Source organism: Dendropsophus ebraccatus, chromosome 7 (genome assembly GCF_027789765.1).
Source record: "Dendropsophus ebraccatus isolate aDenEbr1 chromosome 7, aDenEbr1.pat, whole genome shotgun sequence".
NCBI classification, from domain to species: Eukaryota; Metazoa; Chordata; class Amphibia; order Anura; family Hylidae; genus Dendropsophus; species Dendropsophus ebraccatus.
Genome location: NC_091460.1, coordinates 6377082 through 6402102, shown reverse-complemented (window position 1 = coordinate 6402102; position 25021 = coordinate 6377082). Strand labels below are relative to the sequence as shown.

The window sequence follows — 25021 nt, the reverse complement described above, 5'->3', positions numbered from 1 at the left end:
AGCTGTGTAGTGTATATATAGAGAGCTGTGTAGTGTATATATAGAGAGAGCTGTGTAGTGTGTATATATAGAGAGCTGTGTAGTTTATATATAGAGAGAGCTGTGTAGTGTGTATATAGAGAGAGCTGTGTAGTGTGTATATATATCTGTGTAGTGTGTATATAGAGAGCTGTGTAGTGTATATATATATAGAGAGCTGTGTAGTGTGTATATATAGAGAGCTGTGTAGTGTATATATAGAGAGCTGTGTAGTGTGTATATATAGAGAGCTGTGTAGTGTATATATAGAGAGCTGTGTAGTGTGTATATAGAGAGCTGTGTAGTGTATATATAGAGAGCTGTGTAGTGTGTATATAGAGAGCTGTGTAGTGTGTATATATAGAGAGCTGTGTAGTGTGTATATATAGAGAGCTGTGTAGTGTGTATAGAGAGCTGTGTAGTCTGTATATATAGAGAGCTGTGTAGTGTGTATATATATATATATATATATATAGAGAGAGAGAGAGCTGTGTAGTGTGTACATATAGAGAGCTGTGTAGTGTATATATATATAGAGAGCTGTGTAGTGTATATATAGAGAGCTGTGTAGTGTATATATATAGAGAGCTGTGTAGTGTATATATAGAGAGCTGTGTAGTGTATATATAGAGCTGTGTAGTGTATATATAGAGAGCTGTGTAGTGTATATATAGAGAGAGCTGTGTAGTGTGTATATATATCTGTGTAGTGTGTATATAGAGAGCTGTGTAGTGTATATATATAGAGAGCTGTGTAGTGTATATATAGAGAGCTGTGTAGTGTATATATAGAGAGCTGTGTAGTGTATATATAGAGAGCTGTGTAGTGTGTATATAGAGAGCTGTGTAGTGTATATATAGAGAGCTGTGTAGTGTATATATAGAGAGCTGTGTAGTGTATATATAGAGAGCTGTGTAGTGTATATATAGAGCTGTGTAGTGTATATATATAGAGAGCTGTGTAGTGTATATATATAGAGAGCTGTGTAGTGTATATATAGAGAGCTGTGTAGTGTATATATAGAGAGCTGTGTAGTGGTGTATATATAGAGCTGTGTAGTGTGTATATAGTAGAGCTGTGTAGTATATATTAGAGAGCTGTGTATGTGTATATATAGAGAGCTGTGTAGTGTGTATATATAGAGAGCTGTGTAGTGTGTATATATAGAGCTGTGTAGTGTGTATATATAGAGCTGTGTAGTGTATATATAGAGAGCTGTGTAGTGTGTATATATAGAGAGCTGTGTAGTGTGTATATATAGAGCTGTGTAGTGTGTATATATAGAGAGCTGTGTAGTGTGTATATATAGAGAGAGCTGTGTAGTGTATATATAGAGAGCTGTGTAGTGTATATATAGAGAGAGCTGTGTAGTGTATATATATAGAGAGAGCTGTGTAGTGTATATATAGAGAGCTGTGTAGTGTGTGTATATAGAGAGCTGTGTAGTGTGTATATATATCTGTGTAGTGTATATATAGAGAGCTGTGTAGTGTGTATACAGAGAGCTGTGTAGTGTATATATAGAGAGCTGTGTAGTGTATATATAGAGAGCTGTGTAGTGTATATATAGAGAGCTGTGTAGTGTGTATATATAGAGAGCTGTGTAGTGTATATATAGAGAGAGCTGTGTAGTGTGTATATATAGAGAGCTGTGTAGTGTGTATATAGAGAGCTGTGTAGTGTATATATAGAGAGAGCTGTGTAGTGTATATATAGAGAGCTGTGTAGTGTATATATAGAGAGAGCTGTGTAGTGTGTATATATAGAGAGCTGTGTAGTTTATATATAGAGAGAGCTGTGTAGTGTGTATATAGAGAGAGCTGTGTAGTGTGTATATATATCTGTGTAGTGTGTATATAGAGAGCTGTGTAGTGTATATATATATAGAGAGCTGTGTAGTGTGTATATATAGAGAGCTGTGTAGTGTATATATAGAGAGCTGTGTAGTGTGTATATATAGAGAGCTGTGTAGTGTATATATAAAAAGCTGTGTAGTGTGTATATAGAGAGCTGTGTAGTGTGTATATATAGAGAGCTGTGTAGTGTATATATAGAGAGCTGTGTAGTGTGTATATAGAGAGCTGTGTAGTGTGTATATATAGAGAGCTGTGTAGTGTGTATATATAGAGAGCTGTGTAGTGTATATATAGAGAGCTGTGTAGTGTGTATAGAGAGCTGTGTAGTCTGTATATATAGAGAGCTGTGTAGTGTATATATATATATATATATATATAGAGAGAGAGAGAGCTGTGTAGTGTGTACATATAGAGAGCTGTGTAGTGTATATATATATAGAGAGCTGTGTAGTGTATATATAGAGAGCTGTGTAGTGTATATATATATAGAGAGCTGTGTAGTGTATATATAGAGAGCTGTGTAGTGTATATATAGAGAGCTGTGTAGTGTATATATAGAGAGCTGTGTAGTGTGTATATAGAGAGCTGTGTAGTGTATATATAGAGAGCTGTGTAGTGTATATATAGAGAGCTGTGTAGTGTATATATAGAGCTGTGTAGTGTATATATATAGAGAGCTGTGTAGTGTATATATATAGAGAGCTGTGTAGTGTATATATAGAGAGCTGTGTAGTGTATATATAGAGAGCTGTGTAGTGTGTATATATAGAGCTGTGTAGTGTGTATATATAGAGCTGTGTAGTGTATATATAGAGAGCTGTGTAGTGTGTATATATAGAGAGCTGTGTAGTGTGTATATATAGAGAGCTGTGTAGTGTGTATATATAGAGCTGTGTAGTGTGTATATATAGAGCTGTGTAGTGTATATATAGAGAGCTGTGTAGTGTGTATATATAGAGAGCTGTGTAGTGTGTATATATAGAGCTGTGTAGTGTGTATATAGAGAGCTGTGTAGTGTATATATAGAGAGCTGTGTAGTGTGTATATATAGAGCTGTGTAGTGTATATATAGAGAGCTGTGTAGTGTATATATATAGAGAGAGCTGTGTAGTGTATATATAGAGAGCTGTGTAGTGTATATATAGAGAGAGCTGTGTAGTGTATATATAGAGAGCTGTGTAGTGTGTATATAGAGAGCTGTGTAGTGTATATATAGAGAGCTGTGTAGTGTATATATAGAGCTGTGTAGTGTATATATATAGAGAGCTGTGTAGTGTATATATATAGAGAGCTGTGTAGTGTATATATAGAGAGCTGTGTAGTGTATATATAGAGCTGTGTAGTGTGTATATATAGAGCTGTGTAGTGTGTATATATAGAGCTGTGTAGTGTATATATAGAGAGCTGTGTAGTGTGTATATATAGAGAGCTGTGTAGTGTGTATATATAGAGAGCTGTGTAGTGTGTATATATAGAGCTGTGTAGTGTGTATATATAGAGCTGTGTAGTGTATATATATAGAGCTGTGTAGTGTGTATATATAGAGCTGTGTAGTGTGTATATATAGAGCTGTGTAGTGTATATATATAGAGCTGTGTAGTGTATATATAGAGAGCTGTGTAGTGTATATATAGAGAGCTGTGTAGTGTATATATAGAGAGCTGTGTAGTGTATATATAGAGAGCTGTGTAGTGTATATATAGAGAGCTGTGTAGTGTATATATAGAGAGCTGTGTAGTGTATATATAGAGCTGTGTAGTGTATATATATAGAGAGCTGTGTAGTGTATATATATATAGAGAGCTGTGTAGTGTATATATAGAGAGCTGTGTAGTGTATATATAGAGAGCTGTGTAGTGTGTATATATAGAGCTGTGTAGTGTGTATATATAGAGCTGTGTAGTGTATATATAGAGAGCTGTGTAGTGTGTATATATAGAGAGCTGTGTAGTGTGTATATATAGAGAGCTGTGTAGTGTGTATATATAGAGCTGTGTAGTGTATATATATAGAGAGCTGTGTAGTGTGTATATATAGAGAGCTGTGTAGTGTATATATATAGAGAGCTGTGTAGTGTATATATAGAGAGCTGTGTAGTGTATATATAGAGAGCTGTGTAGAGTGTATATAGAGAGCTGTGTAGAGTGTATATATAGAGAGCTGTGTAGTGTGTATATATAGAGAGCTGTGTAGTGTATATATAGAGAGCTGTGTAGTGTGTATATATAGAGAGCTGTGTAGTGTATATATAGAGAGCTGTGTAGTGTATATATATATAGAGAGCTGTGTAGTGTATATATAGAGAGCTGTGTAGTGTATATATAGAGAGCTGTGTAGTGTGTATATATAGAGAGCTGTGTAGTGTATATATAGAGAGAGCTGTGTAGTGTGTATATATAGAGCTGTGTAGTGTATATATAGAGAGCTGTGTAGTGTATATATATATAGAGAGCTGTGTAGTGTATATATAGAGAGCTGTGTAGTGTATATATAGAGAGCTGTGTAGTGTGTATATATAGAGAGCTGTGTAGTGTGTATATATAGAGCTGTGTAGTGTGTATATATAGAGCTGTGTAGTGTATATATAGAGAGAGCTGTGTAGTGTGTATATATAGAGCTGTGTAGTGTATATATAGAGAGCTGTGTAGTGTGTATATATAGAGAGCTGTGTAGTGTGTATATATAGAGCTGTGTAGTGTGTATATAGAGAGCTGTGTAGTGTATATATAGAGAGCTGTGTAGTGTATATATAGAGAGCTGTGTAGTGTGTATATATAGAGCTGTGTAGTGTGTATATATAGAGCTGTGTAGTGTATATATAGAGAGCTGTGTAGTGTGTATATATAGAGAGCTGTGTAGTGTGTATATATAGAGCTGTGTAGTGTATATATAGAGAGAGCTGTGTAGTGTGTATATATAGAGCTGTGTAGTGTATATATAGAGAGCTGTGTAGTGTGTATTTATAGAGAGCTGTGTAGTGTATATATAGAGAGCTGTGTAGTGTATATATATATAGAGCTGTGTAGTGTATATATAGCTGTCTCCCCCTGTCACTACTCCCCTCCCTGCAGCTGCTGGAAACATGAGGGGAGGGGGCGGGGCTGGAGAAGCAGAGGATTGTGGGTAGCAGACACACTGCATCCCGGGAAGAAGAGGAGGAGGAGGAGGAGATGGTCTAGAAGCCTCGCAGGTCTGGATACATTATTGTTATTATTATTATTATATATTGTATAATATCATACTGCCTGCAGATGATCTCACCTGAGATGTATATACATAATATAATCATCAGTATATACTCATGTATACAGGACCCATCCTCTGCAGATGATCTCACCTGAGATGTATATACATAATATAATCATCAGTATATACTCCTGTATACAGGACCCCATCCCCTGCAGATGATCTCACCTTATATGTATATACATAATATAATCATCAGTATATACTCCTGTATACAGGACCTATCCCCTGCAGATGATCTCACCTGAGATGTATATACATAATATAATCATCAGTATATACTCCTGTATACAGGACCCCATCCCCTGCAGATGATCTCACCTGATATGTATATATATATAATATAATCATCAGTATATACTCCTGTATACAGGACCCCATCCCCTGCAGATGATCTCACCTGATATGTTTATACATAATATAATATCAGTATATACTCCTGTATACAGGACCTATCCCCTGCAGATGATCTCACCTGAGATGTATGTACAGAATAATATCAGTATATACTCCTGTATACAGGACCTATCCCCTGCAGATGATCTCACCTGATATGTATATACATAATATAATCATCAGTATATACTCCTGTATACAGGACCCCATCCCCTGCAGATGATCTCACCTGATATGTATGTACAGAATAATATCAGTATATACTCCTGTATACAGGACCTATCCCCTGAAGATGATCTCACCTGATATGTATATACATAATATAATATCAGTATATACTCCCTGTATACAGGACCTATCCCCTGCAGATGATCTCACCTGAGATGTATATACAGAATATAATCATCAGTATATACTCCTGTATACAGGACCCATCCCCTGCAGATGATCTCACCTGATATGTATATACATAATATAATCATCAGTATATACTACTGTATACAGGACCCCATCCCCTGCAGATGATCTCACCTGAGATGTATGTACAGAATAATATCAGTATATACTCCTGTATACAGGACCCCATCCCCTGCAGATGATCTCACCTGATATGTATATACATAATATAATCATCAGTATATACTCCTGTATACAGGACCCCATCCCCTGCAGATGATCTCACCTGATATGTATATACATAATATAATCATCAGTATATACTCCTGTATACAGGACCTATCCCCTGCAGATGATCTCACCTGATATGTATATACATAATATAATCATCAGTATATACTCCTGTATACAGGACCCCATCCCCTGCAGATGATCTCACCTGATATGTATATACATAATATAATCATCAGTATATACTCCTGTATACAGGACCTATCCCCTGCAGATGATCTCACCTGAGATGTATATACATAATATAATATCAGTATATACTCCCTGTATACAGGACCCATCATCTGCAGATGATCTCATCTGAGATGTATATACATAATATAATATCAGTATATACTCCTGTATACAGGACCTATCCCCTGCAGATGATCTCACCTGAGATGTATGTACAGAATAATATCAGTATATACTCCTGTATACAGGACCCCATCCCCTGCAGATGATCTCACCTGAGATGTATATACATAATATAATATCAGTATATACTCCTGTATACAGGACCTATCCCCTGCAGATGATCTCACCTGAGATGTATGTATAGAATAATATCAGTATATACTCCTGTATACAGGACCTATCCCCTGCAGATGATCTCACCTGAGATGTATATACATAATATAATATCAGTATATACTCCTGTATACAGGACCTATCCCCTGCAGATGATCTCACCTGAGATGTATGTACAGAATAATATCAGTATATACTCCTGTATACAGGACCTATCCCCTGCAGATGATCTCACCTGATATGTATATACATAATATAATCATCAGTATATACTCCTGTATACAGGACCCATCCCCTGCAGATGATCTCGCCTTAGGATAAGACTATGTGGTAGTTGTATGTCGGGGACGTTGTGTGCAGATTATTGGCTGGTGATACCTGTGTAATCTATGAAGCACAATCCTGCAGCTGGTGAAGCACAGGCGTGTGGCTGCAGATTATCGTCCTGTCTGGAGGATGATGGGGGTTGTGATCTCCCTCCTGTAGATGCCGCCGGTGCTGTCGCTATGTACACATCCGATGTTGGAAGTTATAAAGTACAATCAGTGGTGGGGGGTGATCTCCTCCTCCTCCTCTGTGTCTTTTTCGGTTTCCTTTTATATTTTGCTCTTTGCCTGCAGCTTCCTTTTTTGTCTTTTTTCTTTTCTTTCTGATTTTTCTCAGTTTTCTCTTTTTATCTGCTTTCTTATTTTCTCCTCTTTTACTTTCTTTTCCTGTCTCTTCTTCTTTTTCACCTTTTTCGATTCTTCTTCCCCTTTATTTTCTTCTAATTTTTCCAATTCTTCTTCTTTCTCATCCTGCTTTTTTCATATCTTCATCTCTTCTCCTCATTTCATTTCTTATAATTTCTCATCTTCCTCTTCACCTTTCTCCTCTTGTTTTTGATATTCTCCTATTTCCAATGTTTCTGCTCCTTTCTCTACTTTCCCCCCTTTTTCTTCTTTTTCCTCCTCTTCTTCTCCTTTCTCCTATTCTTTCTTTCTCCTTTTCCTCCTTTTCTTCTCCTTCCTCCTCTTCTTCTTATTTCTCATCCTCTTCCTCTCATTTCTCCTCCTCTTCTTTTTCCTCCTCTTCTTCTCCTTTGTCCTCCTCTTCTTTTTCCTCCTCTTCTCCTTTCTCCTCCTCTTCTTCTCCTTTCTCCTTCTCTTTCCTCCTCTTCTTCTCCTTTCTCATCCTCTTCTTTTTCCTCCTCTTCTTCTCCTTTCTCCTTCTCTTCTCCTTCCTCCTCTTCTTCTTATTTCTCATCCTCTTCCTCTCATTTCTCCTCCTCTTCTTTTTCCTCCTCTTCTCCTTTCTCCTCCTCTTCTTTCTTTCTCCTTTTCTTCTCCTTCCTCCTCTTCTTCTTATTTCTCATCCTCTTCCTCTCATTTCTCCTCCTCTTCTTTTTCCTCCTCTTCTCCTTTGTCCTCCTCTTCTTTTTCCTCCTTTCTCCTTCTCTTTCCTCCTCTTCTTCTCCTTTCTGATCCTCTTCTTTTTCCTCCTCTTCTTCTCCTTTCTCCTTCTCTTTCCTCCTCTTTCTCCTTTCTCCTCCTCTTCTTTTTCCTCCATTTCCCTCCTCTTCTTCTTTCTCCTTCTTTCCCCTTTTTCCTCTTCTTCTCCTTTCTCCTCCTCTTCTTCTCCTTTCTCTTCCTCTTCTCCTCCTCTTCTTCTCCTTTCTCCTCCTCTTCTTCTCCTTTCTCATCCAGTTGAGGTTTGCTATCCCTGTCTCCTCTCTCTTCAGGCTCTTCTTTCTGAGGGACCATGGCTGACTACACCATACGGGTGTACAAGAACAGGGACTACAATGCGGTCCGTATGCTGTTTGCAGAAGGCATGCTGGAGCACATCCCCGCTACCTGCGCCCATGTGCTGAAGCTTCCCCGGGCCCAGTTTGTCCTCTTCATATCATTCATCACCCTGCTGTTAATATCCAGGTCCTACTTACTCTCTCTAGTAAGTCTGGCCATTGTGTTCACTCTAGGCCGTCGCCTACTGACCTCTGAGTTCCACCAGTATGTGGAGAGCTGTCAGAGGGATGACCTTCTTGACATTGAGGAGTCCTACATGGCAAGTAACAACTCTTGTTTCTGGGTGGCAGAGTCTAATGGCAGGGTCGTAGGCATGGTGGGCGTAGTCCCCCGCTCTAGTGAAGTCATGCTGTTGAGACGGCTCTCGGTGGCTAAGGACAAGAGACACCAAGGAATTGCCAACGCCCTCTGCCATAAGGTCATAGATTTTGCACGTCAACGGAGCTTCAAGGCGCTGACTCTGGAGACGTCGATGGTACAAGTCGCTTCTCATAAATTGTACGAAAAGTTGGGTTTCCAGAAAACAGATGTCAGGGTCTTTCCATCTCTTTTTGGAAGATTTGCCAACTTTTCTGTCCTGACCTATGAATACAAGCTCAGACATTAGTGGGATGGAGAAACCACCACCATCTTATGGACTGGACACGGGACAATCACGTTAAGATAACAGCAAAGAAAATCTGTACATGAGGGAAGGTTTGTCCAGCAGGAAATATGGCGGGCGATGTAGTTCATCTTCTCCTTTGTTTTTATTGTATCTTTACCTGAGTCCAGTAGGAAGATAAACCCTGTGGGAAAACCCAGACACCATCTTGAATAAGAGTTGGATCTCCGTGTGGTTAGATGGGGGGTGTACGGCCCTTCTCACGCCAAAAATATTTTATTTTTCACAGAGAATGTAATTATCTTAATAAAAGACCTAAAATAACTATATATAGTCTGGGGAGGAGAGTCTTTCTGTTATAGGGTCCATTTACATGGCCCGACGTGGGGTCGTGCAAGGACGGGTATGAGCACCAATCAGTGAGATCAGCACTCATTTGCAGTGCCTTTATGGGGACGTCAAATCAAGTGTGTGGGTGGCACGAACCATCCCTGTATGCAGCCTGCCGGGAGGACGGTGTAACAATCCTCATCTCTAGACTCACATCTAAATGAGTTAAGAGCCTATAAGTATACAGTCAGGGAGGCTGAACTGTCCACTACATCTGTACCGTCAGCACCAGTAACTCCAATGGCAGTTTCTGTCCCCCCCATGTGGAGATTGCGTGTAGATCAGTCCATGCAGCTTCATCATACAGGAGGTTCTGTCACTGCTGGCAGGTCACTAGACAGGTGAGTTACCTCTAGCCCACAGCTCCAACATAATGTACAGACATAACCTGCCTACAGAGAACTGATCTGCAATTAGAGACACTGGCTGACAGCTGAGTGAGCAGGAGGCCGGGCAGCATTGATTATTCATGAGGAGGAGGGAGTGGAGAGGCGGACAGAGTGCGGCACAAACAACTCCTCTTTGCGTCTTCAGTACAGTAGGAGACCTGAGATTGTGCACAATCCACTGCATGGAAAATTACCAAGAGGCACCATGCTCACTAGAGGACAGCTACAGCACACTGTCAGCACCTCAGGTAGGGCCCCGGAGCTGACAGATTCCCTTTAATCTTCCTTTTGTCTCTAAACTCCTGAATCGTCTGGTCTATTCTCGCCTAACCAGCTCGATGATAGTAGGTTGTAATGTCAGAGGTGTCCCAGCTACTGGAGGTATGGCAGTCCAAGGGTTAACACCAGCCCAGCTCATCTCTTACCTTTCACATCAATAAATGTGGAGGTGGAGTCAGGACAGCTGTGCAGGTGCTGGAGGTGACTATGAGAAGGATTACACCTCCTCACACTCATTGTCTGCAGGACAAGTCAGGAGAGGACAGCAACCAGGTCAGTCTGATCCTACTACCCCGGTACATGACACAGGACTCTGCCCCCTCGGGACTCTGCCCCCTCTACTTGATACAGGACTGTGCCCCCTCTTATGTGTCTGATCCTCCCACACACACACACACACACTACCCCTCTACATGATACAGGACTGTGCCCCCTCTGATGTGTCTGACCCCCCCCCCACTACCCTTCTACGTGATACAGGGCTGATTCCCCCCCCCCTTCACATGGTACAGGACTGTGCCCCCTCTGATGTGTCTGATTCCCCCCCCCTCCTTTACCCTTCTTCATGATACAGGGCTGTGCCCCCTCTGGTGTGTCTGATCCCCCCCCCCCACTACCCTTCTACATGATACAGGGCTGTGCCCCCTCTGGTGTGTCTGATCCCCCCCCCACTACCCTTCTACATGATACAGGACTGTGCCCCCTCTGATGTGTCTGATTCCCTCCCCCCTTTACCCTTTTACATGATACAGGGCTTTGCCCCCTCTGGTGTGTCTGATCCCCCCCCTTCACATGATACAGGACTGTGCCCCCTCTGATCTGTCATATCCCCCCTCCCGCCTCTACATGATACAGGGTTGTGCCCCCTCTGATCTGTCTGATTTACCCCCCCTCCCCCTCCACATGATACAGGGCTGTGCCCCCTCTGATGTGTCTTATCCCTCCCCCCACTACGCCTCTACATGATGCAGGACTGTGCCCCCTCTGATGTTTCTGATTTCACCCCCCCCCCCCCTCTACATGATACAGGACTGTGCCCCCTCTGATGTGTCTGGGCCCCCCACCCCTCTACATGATACAGGACTGTGCCCCCTCTGATGTGTCTGGGCCCCCCACCCCTCTACATGATACAGGACTGTACCCCCTCTGATGTGTCTGATCCCCCCACCACTCTACATGATACAGGACTGTGCCCCCACTGATGTGTCTGATCCCCCTCACCCCTCTACATGATACAGGACTGTGCCCCCTCTGATGTGTCTGATCCCCCACCCCTCTACATGATACAGGACTGTGCCCCCTCTGATGTGTCTGATCTCCGCCACTACCACTCTACATGATACAGGACTGTGTCCCCACTGATGTGTCTGGTCCCCCCACCCCTCTACATGATAGAGGACTGTGCCCCCTCTGATGTGTCTGATCCCCCCACCACTCTACATGATACAGGACTGTGCCCCCTCTGATGTGTCTGATCCCCCCACCCCTCTACATGATAAAGGACTGTGCCCCCCACTACCACTCTACATGATACAGGACTGTGCCCCCACTGATGTGTCTGGTCCCCCCACCCCTCTACATGATACAGGACTGTGCCCCCTCTGATGTGTCTGATCCCCCCACCACTCTACATGATACAGGACTGTGCCCCCACTGATGTGTCTGATCCCCCCCACCCCTCTACATGATACAGGACTGTGCCCCCTCTGATGTGTCTGGTCCCCCCACCACTCTACATGATACAGGACTGTGCCCCCTCTGATGTGTGCACAGACACAGTGACAGCTCCTCTCTGTAGAGGTTGTCACCCAGCTTTCCCATATTCCAGAAGGAACAGGGATGTTGGGAAATGGTAAGACCCTCCACCTAATGTCCCTCACACTACATCTCCTCCAACCATGGGGGCCCCAGACATCACTGAACTGAAGGTCACCTGGTGATTAAGGTGGGAATCCGCCAGTCTCTTCAATACTAATCTGTATATAACAAGTGCAAACAGCAATAGGACATCTGAAAACTGAAAGCGCTGGCTCCTTGTCACTCGCTGCAGCGTAAACACACATGACATGATGACTAGAGATGAGCGAGCTCCATAACACTCAAATGCTCCATTCCAGTAACGGGAGACTCAAGTATTTAAAGCGACTCTGTACCCACAACCCCCCCCCCCCCCAAACCACTTGTACCTTCGGATAGCTGCTTTAACCCCTAGACGACCCAGGACGTAGGGTTACGTCATGGAATTCTGTCACCAGACGACCCTGGACGTAACTGTACGTCCTGGGTGGTTCTCCTGCTATGAAGCTCGCTCCGGAACGGAGCGCGCTTCATAGGAGGTGGGGGCCGGCTGCAGCGAGCAGCCGGGACCTCACCAGTAATGACACGCTGCAGCGATCGTGCTGCCGCGTGCCATTAACCCCTTAAACGCGGCGCGACCGCGGCGTTTAAGTGTAAGTGACAGGGGGTCACTGACCGATCGGGACCCCTGCAGTGTGACTGCGGGGGTCCCCTTCATATAGTAATAATGCCTCCTGCTGTACTTCCATATAGTAATAATGTCTCCTGCTGTACTTCTATATAGTAATAATGTCTCCTGCTGTCCCCTCCATATAGTAATAATGCCCCCTGCTGTCCCCTCCATATAGTAATAATGTCTCCTGCTGTCCCCTCCATATAGTAATAATGCCCCCTGCTGTCCCCTCCATACAGTAATAATGCCTCCTGCTGTACCCCCATATAGTAATATCTCCTGCTGTCCCCTCCATATAGTAATAATGCCCCCCTGCTGTCCCCTCCACATAGTAATAATGCCTCCTGCTGTACTTCCATATAGTAATAATGCCCCCTGCTGTCCCCTTCATATAGTAATAATGCCCCCTGCTGTCCCCTCATATAGTAATAATGTCCCCTGCTGTACTTCCATATAGTAATGTCTCCTGCTGTCCCTTCCATATAGTAATAATGCCGCCGCTGCCCCCTCCATATAGTAATAATGTCCCCTGCTGTCCCCTCCATACAGTAATAATGCCTCCTGCTGTACTTCCATATAGTAATAATGTCCCCTGCTGTACTTCCATATAGTAATAATGCCCCCTGCTGTCCCCTCATATAGTAATAATGTCCCCTGCTGTACTTCCATATAGTAAAGTCTCCTGCTGTCCCTTCCATATAGTAATAATGCCGCCGCTGCCCCCTCCATATAGTAATAATGTCCCCTGCTGTTCCCTCCATACTCTCCTAATCTGGGGATCGGTCCCTGTGCTCTCCAGCTTCTGAGTCGAGGAGTTGGCACTCCATTGAGCTCAGAGGAGAAGGCCGGCACTGGTGAGCAGCTGGGGTCGGCGCAGGTTCAGGGGGGAGGTGGGGGTCCACTGGGTCCGGGGCTGGGGGGAAGACCAAGGTGCCTGTAGCTGATGGCGCCCCCTGTTGGCACGGGTTTGGGGGAAATGGCCCTGACTCCTTCCTTACACTAGTGGCACGCCGCTGCTAGAGGTAGGAGGGTGAGAACAGTGGGGACTGGTGCGGGGACATTGCTGAGTGAAAGCAGTGTCCCGGCACCAAAAAAGGGGTTATTTCTCCCCTCAACCTCAACCCCCTACACGTACCCCAGGTTGATAAACCCTGGCCTAGAGTGTCTGTGCACTAGACTTGCACAGTCCTTCCGTCCCTCCTCCCCGTCCTCTTCACCATTAGGAATGCCCCTGGCCGGAATTCTCCTATTCATCACCTGTGTGAGCACTGCACATGGGCTGGATGGTTAAGGCACCTGTGCAATGTTCTGATGAGATGGATAGAAATAAACTTGCCCAGGGACATTCCCCTGGGTGACGCCATAAAAAGGCCTTCACGAGGGAACATCACACTGGTCCAACTCTATTGATTATGGTGTGATACAACATAATGTGTGATAGCCGGACACTCCAGGTGCATAGCTCAGTGTTATGTTCGTTTAGTCGTGGAATCAGTGGTACATCAGTGGTACACCCATTTTACACCACCACCAGTCAGTGTGGCCTCGGTGCTACCAGGGCCTGCAGCGTCTCCATTGTTGTTTCCCATCCAGCACGTCTGTAAGGTCATTGGTCGGTAATCACAAAGAGAGAGGTGGTGTAGGACTGTGCGCCGCTCACACCCGATACTGACTAAATCGAGATGAATTATTGTGTTTTTTAATTAAACATTTTGCGGAAGATTTATCAAACATGGTGTAAAGTGAAACTGGCTCAGTTGCCCCTAGCAACCAATCAGATTCCACCTTTCATTCCTCACAGACTCATTGGAAAGTGAAAGGTGGAATCTGATTGGTTGCTAGGGTCAACTAAGCCAGTTTCACTTTACACCATGTTTGATGAATCTCCCCCTTTGTTTCCACGTTTTATCATTTCTATATCATCCATGTCAGGACTGGCAGGCGTAGACAAGACAAGAGACAGTGGGCCCTAGAACTGAACCCACCCACTGTCACCTGCCTACTTGCCTCAGTCGACCCTAAGCGGTCGCGGACAACCACGGAGTCGGTCCCTACACTGCGTAGGTGAATACACAAAACGTAGACAGACAAACAAAACACAATGGAGGATAGTCAACTAGCAGGGTCAAAACCAAACAGACAACGCAGTACAAAATCAGAAGGAGAGCGGATAGTCAAATGTCAAGCAAGAGGTCAGAACACGGGCAGAGCAATAGCAAGGGGATTAGGACAGGGAACGCTGGGAAAGGAGCAGGGGAGCTGGGACTAGTGACAACTAATAGCCAGCGGGGAACTGAGGATCTGACTGCTTTTTATCCAGGAAAAAAGACCAGGTCCAGCAGCTGATTGGAGCAGCCCAGATCCCAGCATCAAGCTCAGCTGAACAGACCTAGCAGTGCAGTAACCCCTGCACTGCCAGAAGTCTGACAGGCCAGGCAGGTGTGGCTGAGAAGTGAAACACAATTCAGACACAAAACCAGTGCAACAGCAGACATAAACTCAGCGCTTCCTTGGCCGCCCGACATGGACTGAGGAGCGCAAAGTCACATTCCTAACAGTACCCCCCCTCTTATGAGGGGCCTCAGGACCCTCACCCAAAGGACCCGGCCTGGAAGGGTTACGCATGTGGTATTGTCTAACCAGACGAGGTGCATGCATGTCTCTGCTCGCCACCCAAGTCCGTTCTTCCGGACCAAATCCCTTCCAGTGTACAAGATATTGTAGAAAACTCTGGACCCAACGATAATCCAGAATTCTCTCCACCTCGTATTCCAGTTCACCTTGGACGACCAAGGGAGCAGGGGAAGTAGACGGCAACACAGGGTTAACGTATTTCTTTAACAGCGATTTATGAAAGACATCATGTATTTTCCAACTCTTAGGTAATTGTAACTGATAAGACACAGGGTTAATGATTTTCATAATTACATAAGGACCAATGTATTTTGGAGAAAGTTTACCAGACGGGGCTTTTAACCTTAAGTTTCTAGTAGAGAGCCATACCTTATCCCCCACCATATATTCTGGGCCAGATATACGTTTTTTATCAGATTGTTTTTTAAAACTTTCCTGGGCTTTAACCAGGTTCTGAAGAGCCTGGGCCCAAACTGTGCACAGTTTATTGTAGATTTTTTCAGCAGAAGGGTTAACAGATTCGGCAGCATGTACTGAAGAACATCTAGGATTAAACCCAAAATTACAAAAGAGTGGCGACATCTTGAGGGATTGACTTTCTCGGTTATTAAGTGCAAACTCAGCTAGAGGCAAGTACTCTTTCCACTTGTCTTGTGACCCTGCAACAAAACATCTTGAAAATTGTTCCAGTGATTGGTTGACCCTCTCGGTTTGACCATTGGATTGCGGATGAAAGGCGGAGGAAAAAGACAAAGTTATACCTAAGCGACCACAGAATTCTTTCCAGAATTTCGATACGAATTGTACGCCCCTATCGGATCCAATATTTTCAGGGACCCCATGCAGACGCAAGATATGGTTAATAAACAGGGAAGCTAGGGTACGAGCGTTAGGGAGTTTACTAAGAGGAATGAGGTGACACATCTTGGAAAATCTGTCAATGACGACCCAAATCACCGTTTTCCCCCTGGAAGGGGGCAAATCGGTGATGAAATCCATAGAGACATGAGTCCAAGGTCTCGCAGGCAGTGGTAAGGGTTGAAGCAGACCCTCGGGGAGTCTGCGAGGTACCTTGGACCTGGCACAGGTCTCACAGGCTTCTACAAAAAACTTAGTATCCCGAGCCCACGAGGGCCACCAATAATGTCGTGATAACAGATACTGAGTGCCAGCTATGCCCGGATGACCTGCGAACACTGAGCAATGTGTCTCCTCCAGTACTCTTAAACGAAGGTTAGGAGGAACAAAGAGCTTATTCTCAGGGGTGTTCTTAGGGGCCAGGGACTGAGACTCTACCACTTGGGCAGCAAGATCGGGCTGTAGAATGGCTACCACAACCCCGGGAGCTAAAATAGTCTGATTCCCCACTAGGGACATTGCTGGTCTCAAAGCTACGGGACAAGGCGTCAGCTCTTACGTTTTTGGAACCAGGTCTGAAAGTTATTTCAAAATCAAAACGTGTGAAGAAAAGAGCCCATCTAGCCTGGCGAGGAGTAAGACGCTTAGCCTTGTTTAGATACACCAGATTTTTGTGATCAGTTAGGACCTTGATGTTGTGCTTAGCCCCGTCTAGAAAATGTCTCCATTCATCAAATGCCCATTTTATGGCAAGGAGCTCCCGGTTGCCTATGTCGTAGTTGCATTCAGTTTTGGAGAATTTCCTAGAGAAGTAAGCAATAGGTCTGAGCTTGGTGAGTGTCTCTGGACCCTGTGAAAGAACCGCTCCCACCCCCACCTCCGAGGCATCCACTTCAATCACAAATGGTTTTTCGAAGTCAGGTTGAGTCAAGACCGGAGCCACCGAAAAACATCTTTTAAGCTTGTCAAATGCCTGAACGGCTTCAGGAGTCCAGTGTACCAAATCAGCCCCTTTCCTAGTTAGATCAGTTAGGGGTTTAGCAATTACAGAAAAACCCTTGATAAATTTTCTATAATAGTTAGCGAACCCCAAGAATCTCTGTAATGCTTTAAGACAATTAGGGCGCTCCTATTTTTCAATAGCTGACACTTTTAGAGGGTCCATACAAAAAGAATTGGGTGTGATTCTGTACCCCAAAAATGAAACCTCCTGAACGCCGAACAGGCACTTTGACAATTTTGCAAATAAATGATTTTGTCTTAAAAGTTCCATAACCTTACAGACATGACAAATGTGTGAGGACCAGTCAGGAGAGAAAATCAATATGTCATCCAAATACACCACTACAAATCGTCCTAGGTATTCACGAAATACATCATTTACCAGGTGTTGAAAGACCGCGGGCGCATTGCATAATCCGAAGGGCATAACAAGGTACTCGAAGTGCCCCTCGGGAGTATTAAAAGCGGTCTTCCACTCATCACCCTCTCTTATCCTGATCAGATTGTAGGCCCCTCGCAGGTCAATTTTGGAGAACCACTTAGCCCCAACAATCTGATTAAACAAATCAGGAATAAGAGGAAGAGGGTGCTGGTTTTTCACTGTAATTTTATTTAGCTCACGATAGTCAATACAGGGGCGCAGGCCCCCATCTTTTTTCCCCACAAAGAAGAAGGGCGAATGTGGCCTTTACGTAAACTATCTTTGATGTATTCACGCATTGCCTCTCTCTCAGGCCTAGACAAATTAAAAATTCTTCCCCTCGGATACCTGGACCCTGGAACCAAATCAACAGCACAATCATATGGGCGATGTGGCGGTAAGACATCTACTGCTTTTTCATCAAACACATCTGCAAAATCTGACAAAAACTCAGGGATCTCTCCTTCAACCGGAGAACAATCTGCAACATTCAGCGCAACACAATGCGAAGCACAGTTAGATCCCCATTTGACCAATTCCCTGGTGGACCAATCAAATGTTGGGTTGTGTTGTGCCAACCAAGGTAACCCCAGAATAATGTCTGAAGACAAATTATCCATAACTAAAAATTCCAATGACTCGAAGTAAGGCTGGGCGATTAATCGAATTAATTCGATTAATTCGCCCAGAATTTGAGAATCGATTTGACTTTTTTGGAAAATCGAAAATCGATTTTCCAAAAAAATCATTGGATTTGGGCGCGCGGGCTGGCTGCTCGCATCCCCCAGCTACTGAAACAGCGTGAGGAGCGCGAGCGCCCAGCAGCGTCCTATGTCCCCGCCTCTGACCCTCCCCCATAGCCGGACGTGTACGCGCGCTTCCTCCCGGCCGCACATGGAGGTCCCCGGAGGAGGCTGCAGATACTGAAGCATCGGGTGATCGCTGCGGGTGATGGAGCTGTACAGCAGCGACACTATCACCCGATGCTTCAGTATCTGCAGCCTCCTCCGGGGACCTCCATGTGCGGCCGGGAGGAAGCGCGCGTATATGTCTGGCTATGGGGGCGGGTCAGCTGCGGGGAGTAGTGCGGGCGGGAGGAGAGCGCAAGTGCCGGTGGTGTGCGCCCGCGCAGAGCGGGTACACCAGGTATGTTCCCTCCTGCCCCGGTCTGCTCCATGCCCCTGCCGATCTGCCCTATTCTCCCCCCGATCTGCCCCATGCTCCCCCCAGTGTGCCCCATGCATGTCCCCCAGTGTACCCCATGCCTTTCCCCCCTAGTCTGCCCCATGCATGTCCCCCAGCGTACCCCATGCCTTTCCCCCCTAGTCTGCCCCTTGCTCCCCCCAGTGTGCCCCATACTTGCCCCCCCAGTGTACCCCATGCTCTCCAGCCCAGTGTACCCCATGCCCTTCCCCCCCAGTCTGCCCCATGCTCTTAGCTATGTCCCTGACCCTCATCTTTACCTGTACTACTACTACACCCCTCATCTTTACCTGTACTACTACTACACCCCTCATCTTTACCTGTACTACTACTACACCCCTCATCTTTACCTGTACTACTACTACACCCCTCATCTTTACCTGTACTACTACTACACCCCTCATCTTTACCTGTACTACTACTACACCCCTCATCTTTACCTGTACTACTACTACACCCCTCATCTTTACCTGTACTACTACTACACCCCTCATCTATACCTGTACTACTACTACACCCCTCATCTGTACCACTACTACACCCCTCATCTTTACCTGTACTGCTAATCCCCTCATCTGTACTACTACTAATACACTAGTACATAGGGCACATATTTGGGTAAACTACTTATATGGGGCACACAATGGGCTTGTCTACTACATAGGGGCACGGGAGGAGCACTGTTACACTGGAAAGCAATATGGTTGTTGTCTCAAACGTCTATAAAATAGTTTCTGATGCTGCAGGGAGAAAAATGTCCTGTTTGTTTAGCAAAAAGAGAAAAAAAATCGAGATTTAAATCGAGAATCGTCCAAAATTTAAAAAAAAAAAAAAAAAAAAAAAAAAAAAAAAAAAAAAAAAAAATCGAGATTTTATTTTTTGGCCATATCGCCCAGCCCTAACTCGAAGTGAATAGAACCCACCCTTACATCAAGTGAGGGAGTTATATATTTCACCTTACCCTGAGCCAATGGGGTAAAATCCGCTCCAGTAATACTCAGCGGGCACTTAAGCTGAAGCGGACATACCCCCAGAGAGGACCAGAACCCAGAATTAATAAAATTAGCAGATGCCCCAGAATCCACATGGGCAAACCCAGAAATACATTTTTCACCTAAAAATAGTGAAATGGGCACCATTAATTTATTTTTCATATCGAGCGGTACCTGTGCGCCTGAATGACCCCCTCGACAATCATTCAGGCGCTGGAGTTTTCCGGCGGTGATCCAGGTCTGGATGTACATTCCTGTACACGATGTCCGGCCTTGCCACAGTATAGGCACAGATTGTGCTGTAGTCGATAGGCCCGTCGGGTCTTAGCATCTGTCGCTCCAATTTGCATAGGTTCTTCTTGAGATAGTGACAGGGGAGAAGAAGACTTAGAGAAGGAAGCAACAGATGATGTGGCTTTGAACGAGTCAGAGGTTCCCTTTTCCCTGCGTCTGTCCCGCATACGTCTATCAACCCTTATAGCTAAGGTCATGGTTTCCTCCAAGGTCTCTGGAGGGGGGTAGGCCACTAGCAAATCCTTCAACTGGACCCAGCCGAAACTGATACCGCAAGGCAGAATCATTCCAGGTGGACGGGATACACCACTGCCGGAACTCTGCGCAGTAGTCTTCTACTGGTCTCTTACCCTGACGTAAGGAGGTCAGTTGGCGTTCGGCCACCGCAGTCCGGTCAGGGTCATCATACAACAGCCCTAGGGCTGAAAAAAAATAATCAACTGAAGTCAACTCAATTGCATTGGGAGGTAAGGAGAATGCCCATTCCTGCGGTGGGCCTTGCAGAAGGGACATGATAATTCCCACTTTTTGGCTCTCATCCCCAGAAGAGCGAGGACGGAGCCGAAAAAATAGTCTACACCCCTCTCTGAAGGATCGGAAATCCTTCCTATCTCCTTTGAATTTTTCAGGGAGCTGAACAGGTGGTTCTGGAGGTGTGGGGGTTGTCATGGTCACCTGACGGGGTGTAGCCTCTTGTTCTTGGACCCGCTCAGCAAGTCCCTGAACCAAAGTGTTCAGGTTTTGCATCTGTTCCATCAGCGCTTTCATTGGATCCATGGGGAAAAAAAAAAAATCCCAAATGGTAGGCTGGAGTTTTCCGGCGGTGATCCAGGTCTGGATGTACATTCCTGTACACGATGTCCGGCCTTGCCACAGTATAGGCACAGATTGTGCTGTAGTCGATAGGCCCGTCGGGTCTTAGCATCTGTCGCTCCAATTTGCATAGGTTCTTCTTGAGATAGTGACAGGGGAGAAGAAGACTTAGAGAAGGAAGCAACAGATGATGTGGCTTTGAACGAGTCAGAGGTTCCCTTTTCCCTGCGTCTGTCCCGCATACGTCTATCAACCCTTATAGCTAAGGTCATGGTTTCCTCCAAGGTCTCTGGAGGGGGGTAGGCCACTAGCAAATCCTTCAACTGGACCCAGCCGAAACTGATACCGCAAGGCAGAATCATTCCAGGTGGACGGGATACACCACTGCCGGAACTCTGCGCTGTAGTCTTCTACTGGTCTCTTACCCTGACGTAAGGAGGTCAGTTGGCGTTCGGCCACCGCAGTCCGGTCAGGGTCATCATACAACAGCCCTAGGGCTGAAAAAAAATAATCAACTGAAGTCAACTCAATTGCATTGGGAGGTAAGGAGAATGCCCATTCCTGCGGTGGGCCTTGCAGAAGGGACATGATAATTCCCACTTTTTGGCTCTCATCCCCAGAAGAGCGAGGACGGAGCCGAAAAAATAGTCTACACCCCTCTCTGAAGGATCGGAAATCCTTCCTATCTCCTTTGAATTTTTCAGGGAGCTGAACAGGTGGTTCTGGAGGTGTGGGGGTTGTCATGGTCACCTGACGGGGTGTAGCCTCTTGTTCTTGGACCCGCTCAGCAAGTCCCTGAACCAAAGTGTTCAGGTTTTGCATCTGTTCCATCAGCGCTTTCATTGGATCCATGGGGAAAAAAAAAAAATCCCAAATGGTAGGCTGGTTATTCTGTCAGGACTGGCAGGCGTAGACAAGACAAAAGACAGTGGGCCCTAGATCTGAACCCACCCACTGTCACCTGCCTACTTGCCTCAGTCGACCCTAAACGGTCGCAGACAACCACGGAGTTGGTCCCTACAAACAAACAAAACACAATGGAGGATAGTCAACTAGCAGGGTCAAAACCAAACAGACAACGCAGTACAAAATCAGAAGGAGAGCGGATAGTCAAATGTCAAGCAAGAGGTCAGAACACGGGCAGAGCAATAGCAAGGGGATTAGGACAGGGAACGCTGGGAAAGGAGTAGGGGAGCTGGGACTAGTGACAACTAATAGCCAGCGGGGAACAGAGGATCTGACTGCTTTTTATCCAGGAAAAAAGACCAGGTCCAGCAGCTGATTGGAGCAGCCCAGATCCCAGCATCAAGCTCAGCTGAACAGATCTAGCAGTGCAGTAACCCCTGCACTGCCAGAAGTCTGACAGGCCAGGCAGGTGTGGTTGAGAAGTGAAACACAATTCAGACACAAAACCAGTGCAACAGCAGACATAAACTCAGCGCTTCCTTGGCCGCCCGACATGGACTGAGGAGCGCAAAGTCACATTCCTAACAATCCACATATCTGTCCATCCCTTCATTTACATAATTTTACCACTTTTCCTTCTCGGTATTGCAGTTTTGGAGTTGCGGATCGTAATATAATAGGAAATAATAAAAAGTAGTAAAAACAACCTGGAGTCATACTGAGTTGTTATACAGTAAGACTAGTGAAGAGGAGCTGTGATCTTCCCATAGAGATGTCCTGGTGGTGTTGGATTTTAATGTTATATACACTCTCTATGTACTGTTTTTCTACAATTTTTGATTCTACTCATTGTGTGTGGGCAGTGTTACAATGTGAACTCTCACCTATAGTGACTGCCATCTCCACGCTCATCCTTACTTTCCTTATCCGAGGGCAGAAGTTAAAGTCCGTCTAAACCAGTCATGTCAAACTCTGTCCCGTGGTGCCATTATTTTTGTCCCGCCACGCTTTTCTAACGCTGTATTAAATCTGGCCCTCCTGATGTAACAGCAGATTATAATATGGGTGGTCCAGATGGCTACTCAGACTGCCCATATTATAATCCCGTAGGCCGCACGCTACTATATAAGAGACTATAGAGATTGGCTTCTATATAAGAGAATGTGGGGAGGGCTGGCTACTATATAAAACTATTGAGGAGGGCTGGCTACTATATAAGAGACTACTGAGAGGGCTGGATACTATATAAGACTATTGGGAGGGGGGCTACTATATAAGACACTATCGGGAGGGCTGGCTACTATATTGGGCACTTTTAGGTGTGCTGGCTACTATATGGGTCACTATCGGGAGGGCTGGTTACTATATTGGGCACTATTAGGTGTGCTGGCTACTATATGGGTCACTATTGGGAGGGCTGGCTACTATATAAGAGACTATTTCAGAGACTGGCTTCTACATAAGAGACTACTGGGAGGGCTGGCTACTATATAAGACTATTGGGAGGGGGCTACTATATGGGTCACTATTGGGATTGCTGGCTACTATATTGGGCACTATTAGGTGTGCTGGCTACTATATGGGTCACTATTGGGAGGGCTGGCTACTATGTGGGGCTCTAATAGTAGGCCTGGCTGCTATGTGGGGCTCTAATAGTAGGCCTGGCTGCTATGTGGGGCTCTAATAGTAGGCCTGGCTGCTATGTGGGGCTCTTATAGTAGGCCTGGCTAGTATGTGGGGCTCTAATAGTAGGCCTGGCTACTATGTGGGGCTCTAATAGTAGGCCTGGCTAGTATGTGGGGCACTATTGGGAGGGGGGCTACTACATGGTGCACAATTATGTCATTACCTACTGCTTATGGGATATAATGGGTAACTACCATTTGAGGACAAATACTGTCGGATAGGCAGTGCCAGGAACGCAACATGCACTTTTTATTAAATATCAAGGTTGGCCCGTGACTTTGTCCAATTTTTTTTTATTTTGGTCCACTGTGTATTTGAGTTTGACACCCCTGGTCTAAACACTCACTAATGCAGTGTGAAATGGAGATGTACTGTATACGTCCTCAGTGATCTAGGCACCTAAGCTACGGACACATTGCCTGTATCCCCACCAAGAATGACCATAGTCAATAAGCACTTTCCCTCTTTAGAAGTTAACCCTTTTTGCTTGATTCAATGGTAATTGTTGAATTTCTGTGCTGATTACATTGATTGTTCTGTCTTGTTCAGCACACAATGGCGGACGTCCTTATAAGAACTTACGAGAGCAGAGACTATGATGATGTCCGTGTGTTATTTGCTGAAGGAGTCATGGACTACCTTTGTCGCCCCAGCACCTTCATATACATATTAAGGCTCCCTCACACTCACATCACAGTTCTTGTGTTGTCCATCACTTTGCACCTGGTCTTCAGATCCTACCTCGCCTCCTTGTTGGGAGTGGTGTCTCTCTTGGCCTTGGTTCCCCTGGTCATCCTATTTATCTTTCGGCAGATTATAGACAAAGCTTATAAGGCGGACTTACGGAACATAGAAGAGTCCTACATGTTGAGCCCAAACTCCTGTTTTTGGGTGGCAGAATCCAAAGGTAGGGTTGTCGGCATGGTTGGTGTCCAAGCTGCCCAAGGTTCCCACCATGACATAGAGCTAAGACGTTTGTGTGTGACTAAGGATCATCGGCACAAGGGGATTGCCAGAAGTCTCTGCAGACGCGTCATCGACTTTGCCGGTGAACGTGGATACAAACAAGTGAATTTAAATACAACAACCTTACAACAAGCGGCTCAAAAACTCTACATGAACATGGGATTTAGAATAATAAAGTCCAAGCTGGTCTCAAATCCATTCGGAAGACAAGCAAATGTTTCTGTCACCTACTACACATACGATATAAAGTCAGAACCACCTGTATCTGGAAAGTTCTAGAAATATTCGTCATCATTGATCCATCCAGAGCATGATACACAGTACCTCCTGCCTTGTACTATAGATCCTCAGGATTCTGTACATTCTCATTAAATGTTAATGCAAACTTGTACTGGACCCGGACTCTTCTGTAACCAGGGATTAAACCTCAAAGGGTAATTGAGTTTTTATGTCCCTTATTTGCTAGAACGCCTGTACTAACAGTACTATAGAGCAACAGGCCATGATGTGAATGCCTGCACCTTTATGTGTACAGGCTTCCTGGCATAATGATGACAGCAGAGCAGCAATCCTATGGCTAGTAGCCCAGGTAGGATAACAGTAATTTTATGGCT

General features: G+C 44.9%; 2 protein-coding genes across 3 annotated transcripts; both read left to right on the top strand.

The window, feature by feature from the left end:
* The first annotated feature begins 4994 nt into the window (after window positions 1-4994).
* LOC138796633 (probable N-acetyltransferase camello) lies at window positions 4995-9433 on the top strand. Its single transcript, XM_069976250.1, has 2 exons — window positions 4995-5064; window positions 8434-9433. The coding sequence occupies exon 2, from the start codon at window positions 8454-8456 to the stop codon at window positions 9105-9107; it is 654 nt and encodes a 217-aa protein (XP_069832351.1). The 5' UTR covers window positions 4995-5064; window positions 8434-8453; the 3' UTR covers window positions 9108-9433.
* Window positions 9434-10080: 647 nt separating this feature from the next.
* On the top strand, window positions 10081-24785 carry LOC138796632 (probable N-acetyltransferase camello). Of its 2 annotated transcripts, none has more exons than XM_069976249.1 (2): window positions 10081-10131; window positions 23991-24785. In XM_069976249.1, exon 2 carries the CDS (start codon window positions 23997-23999, stop codon window positions 24684-24686), a length of 690 nt encoding a protein of 229 aa, XP_069832350.1. In that variant the 5' UTR covers window positions 10081-10131; window positions 23991-23996; the 3' UTR covers window positions 24687-24785. The 2 variants fall into 2 exon arrangements, with proteins under 2 accessions (XP_069832350.1, XP_069832349.1); XM_069976248.1 differs by lacking the exon at window positions 10081-10131 and adding an exon at window positions 10360-10435.
* The last annotated feature ends 236 nt before the right edge of the window (window positions 24786-25021 follow it).

Coding starts and splice junctions, on each gene's coding strand:
- LOC138796633 (XM_069976250.1), top strand. CDS start 8,454: ATGGCTGACTACACCATACGGGTGTACAAGAACAGGGACTACAATGCG.
- LOC138796632 (XM_069976248.1), top strand. CDS start 10,370: ATGAGAAGGATTACACCTCCTCACACTCATTGTCTGCAGGACAAGTCA. Junction 10,436..23,990: donor CAGGAGAGGACAGCAACCAG/GTCAGTCTGATC, acceptor TGTCTTGTTCAG/CACACAATGGCGGACGTCCT.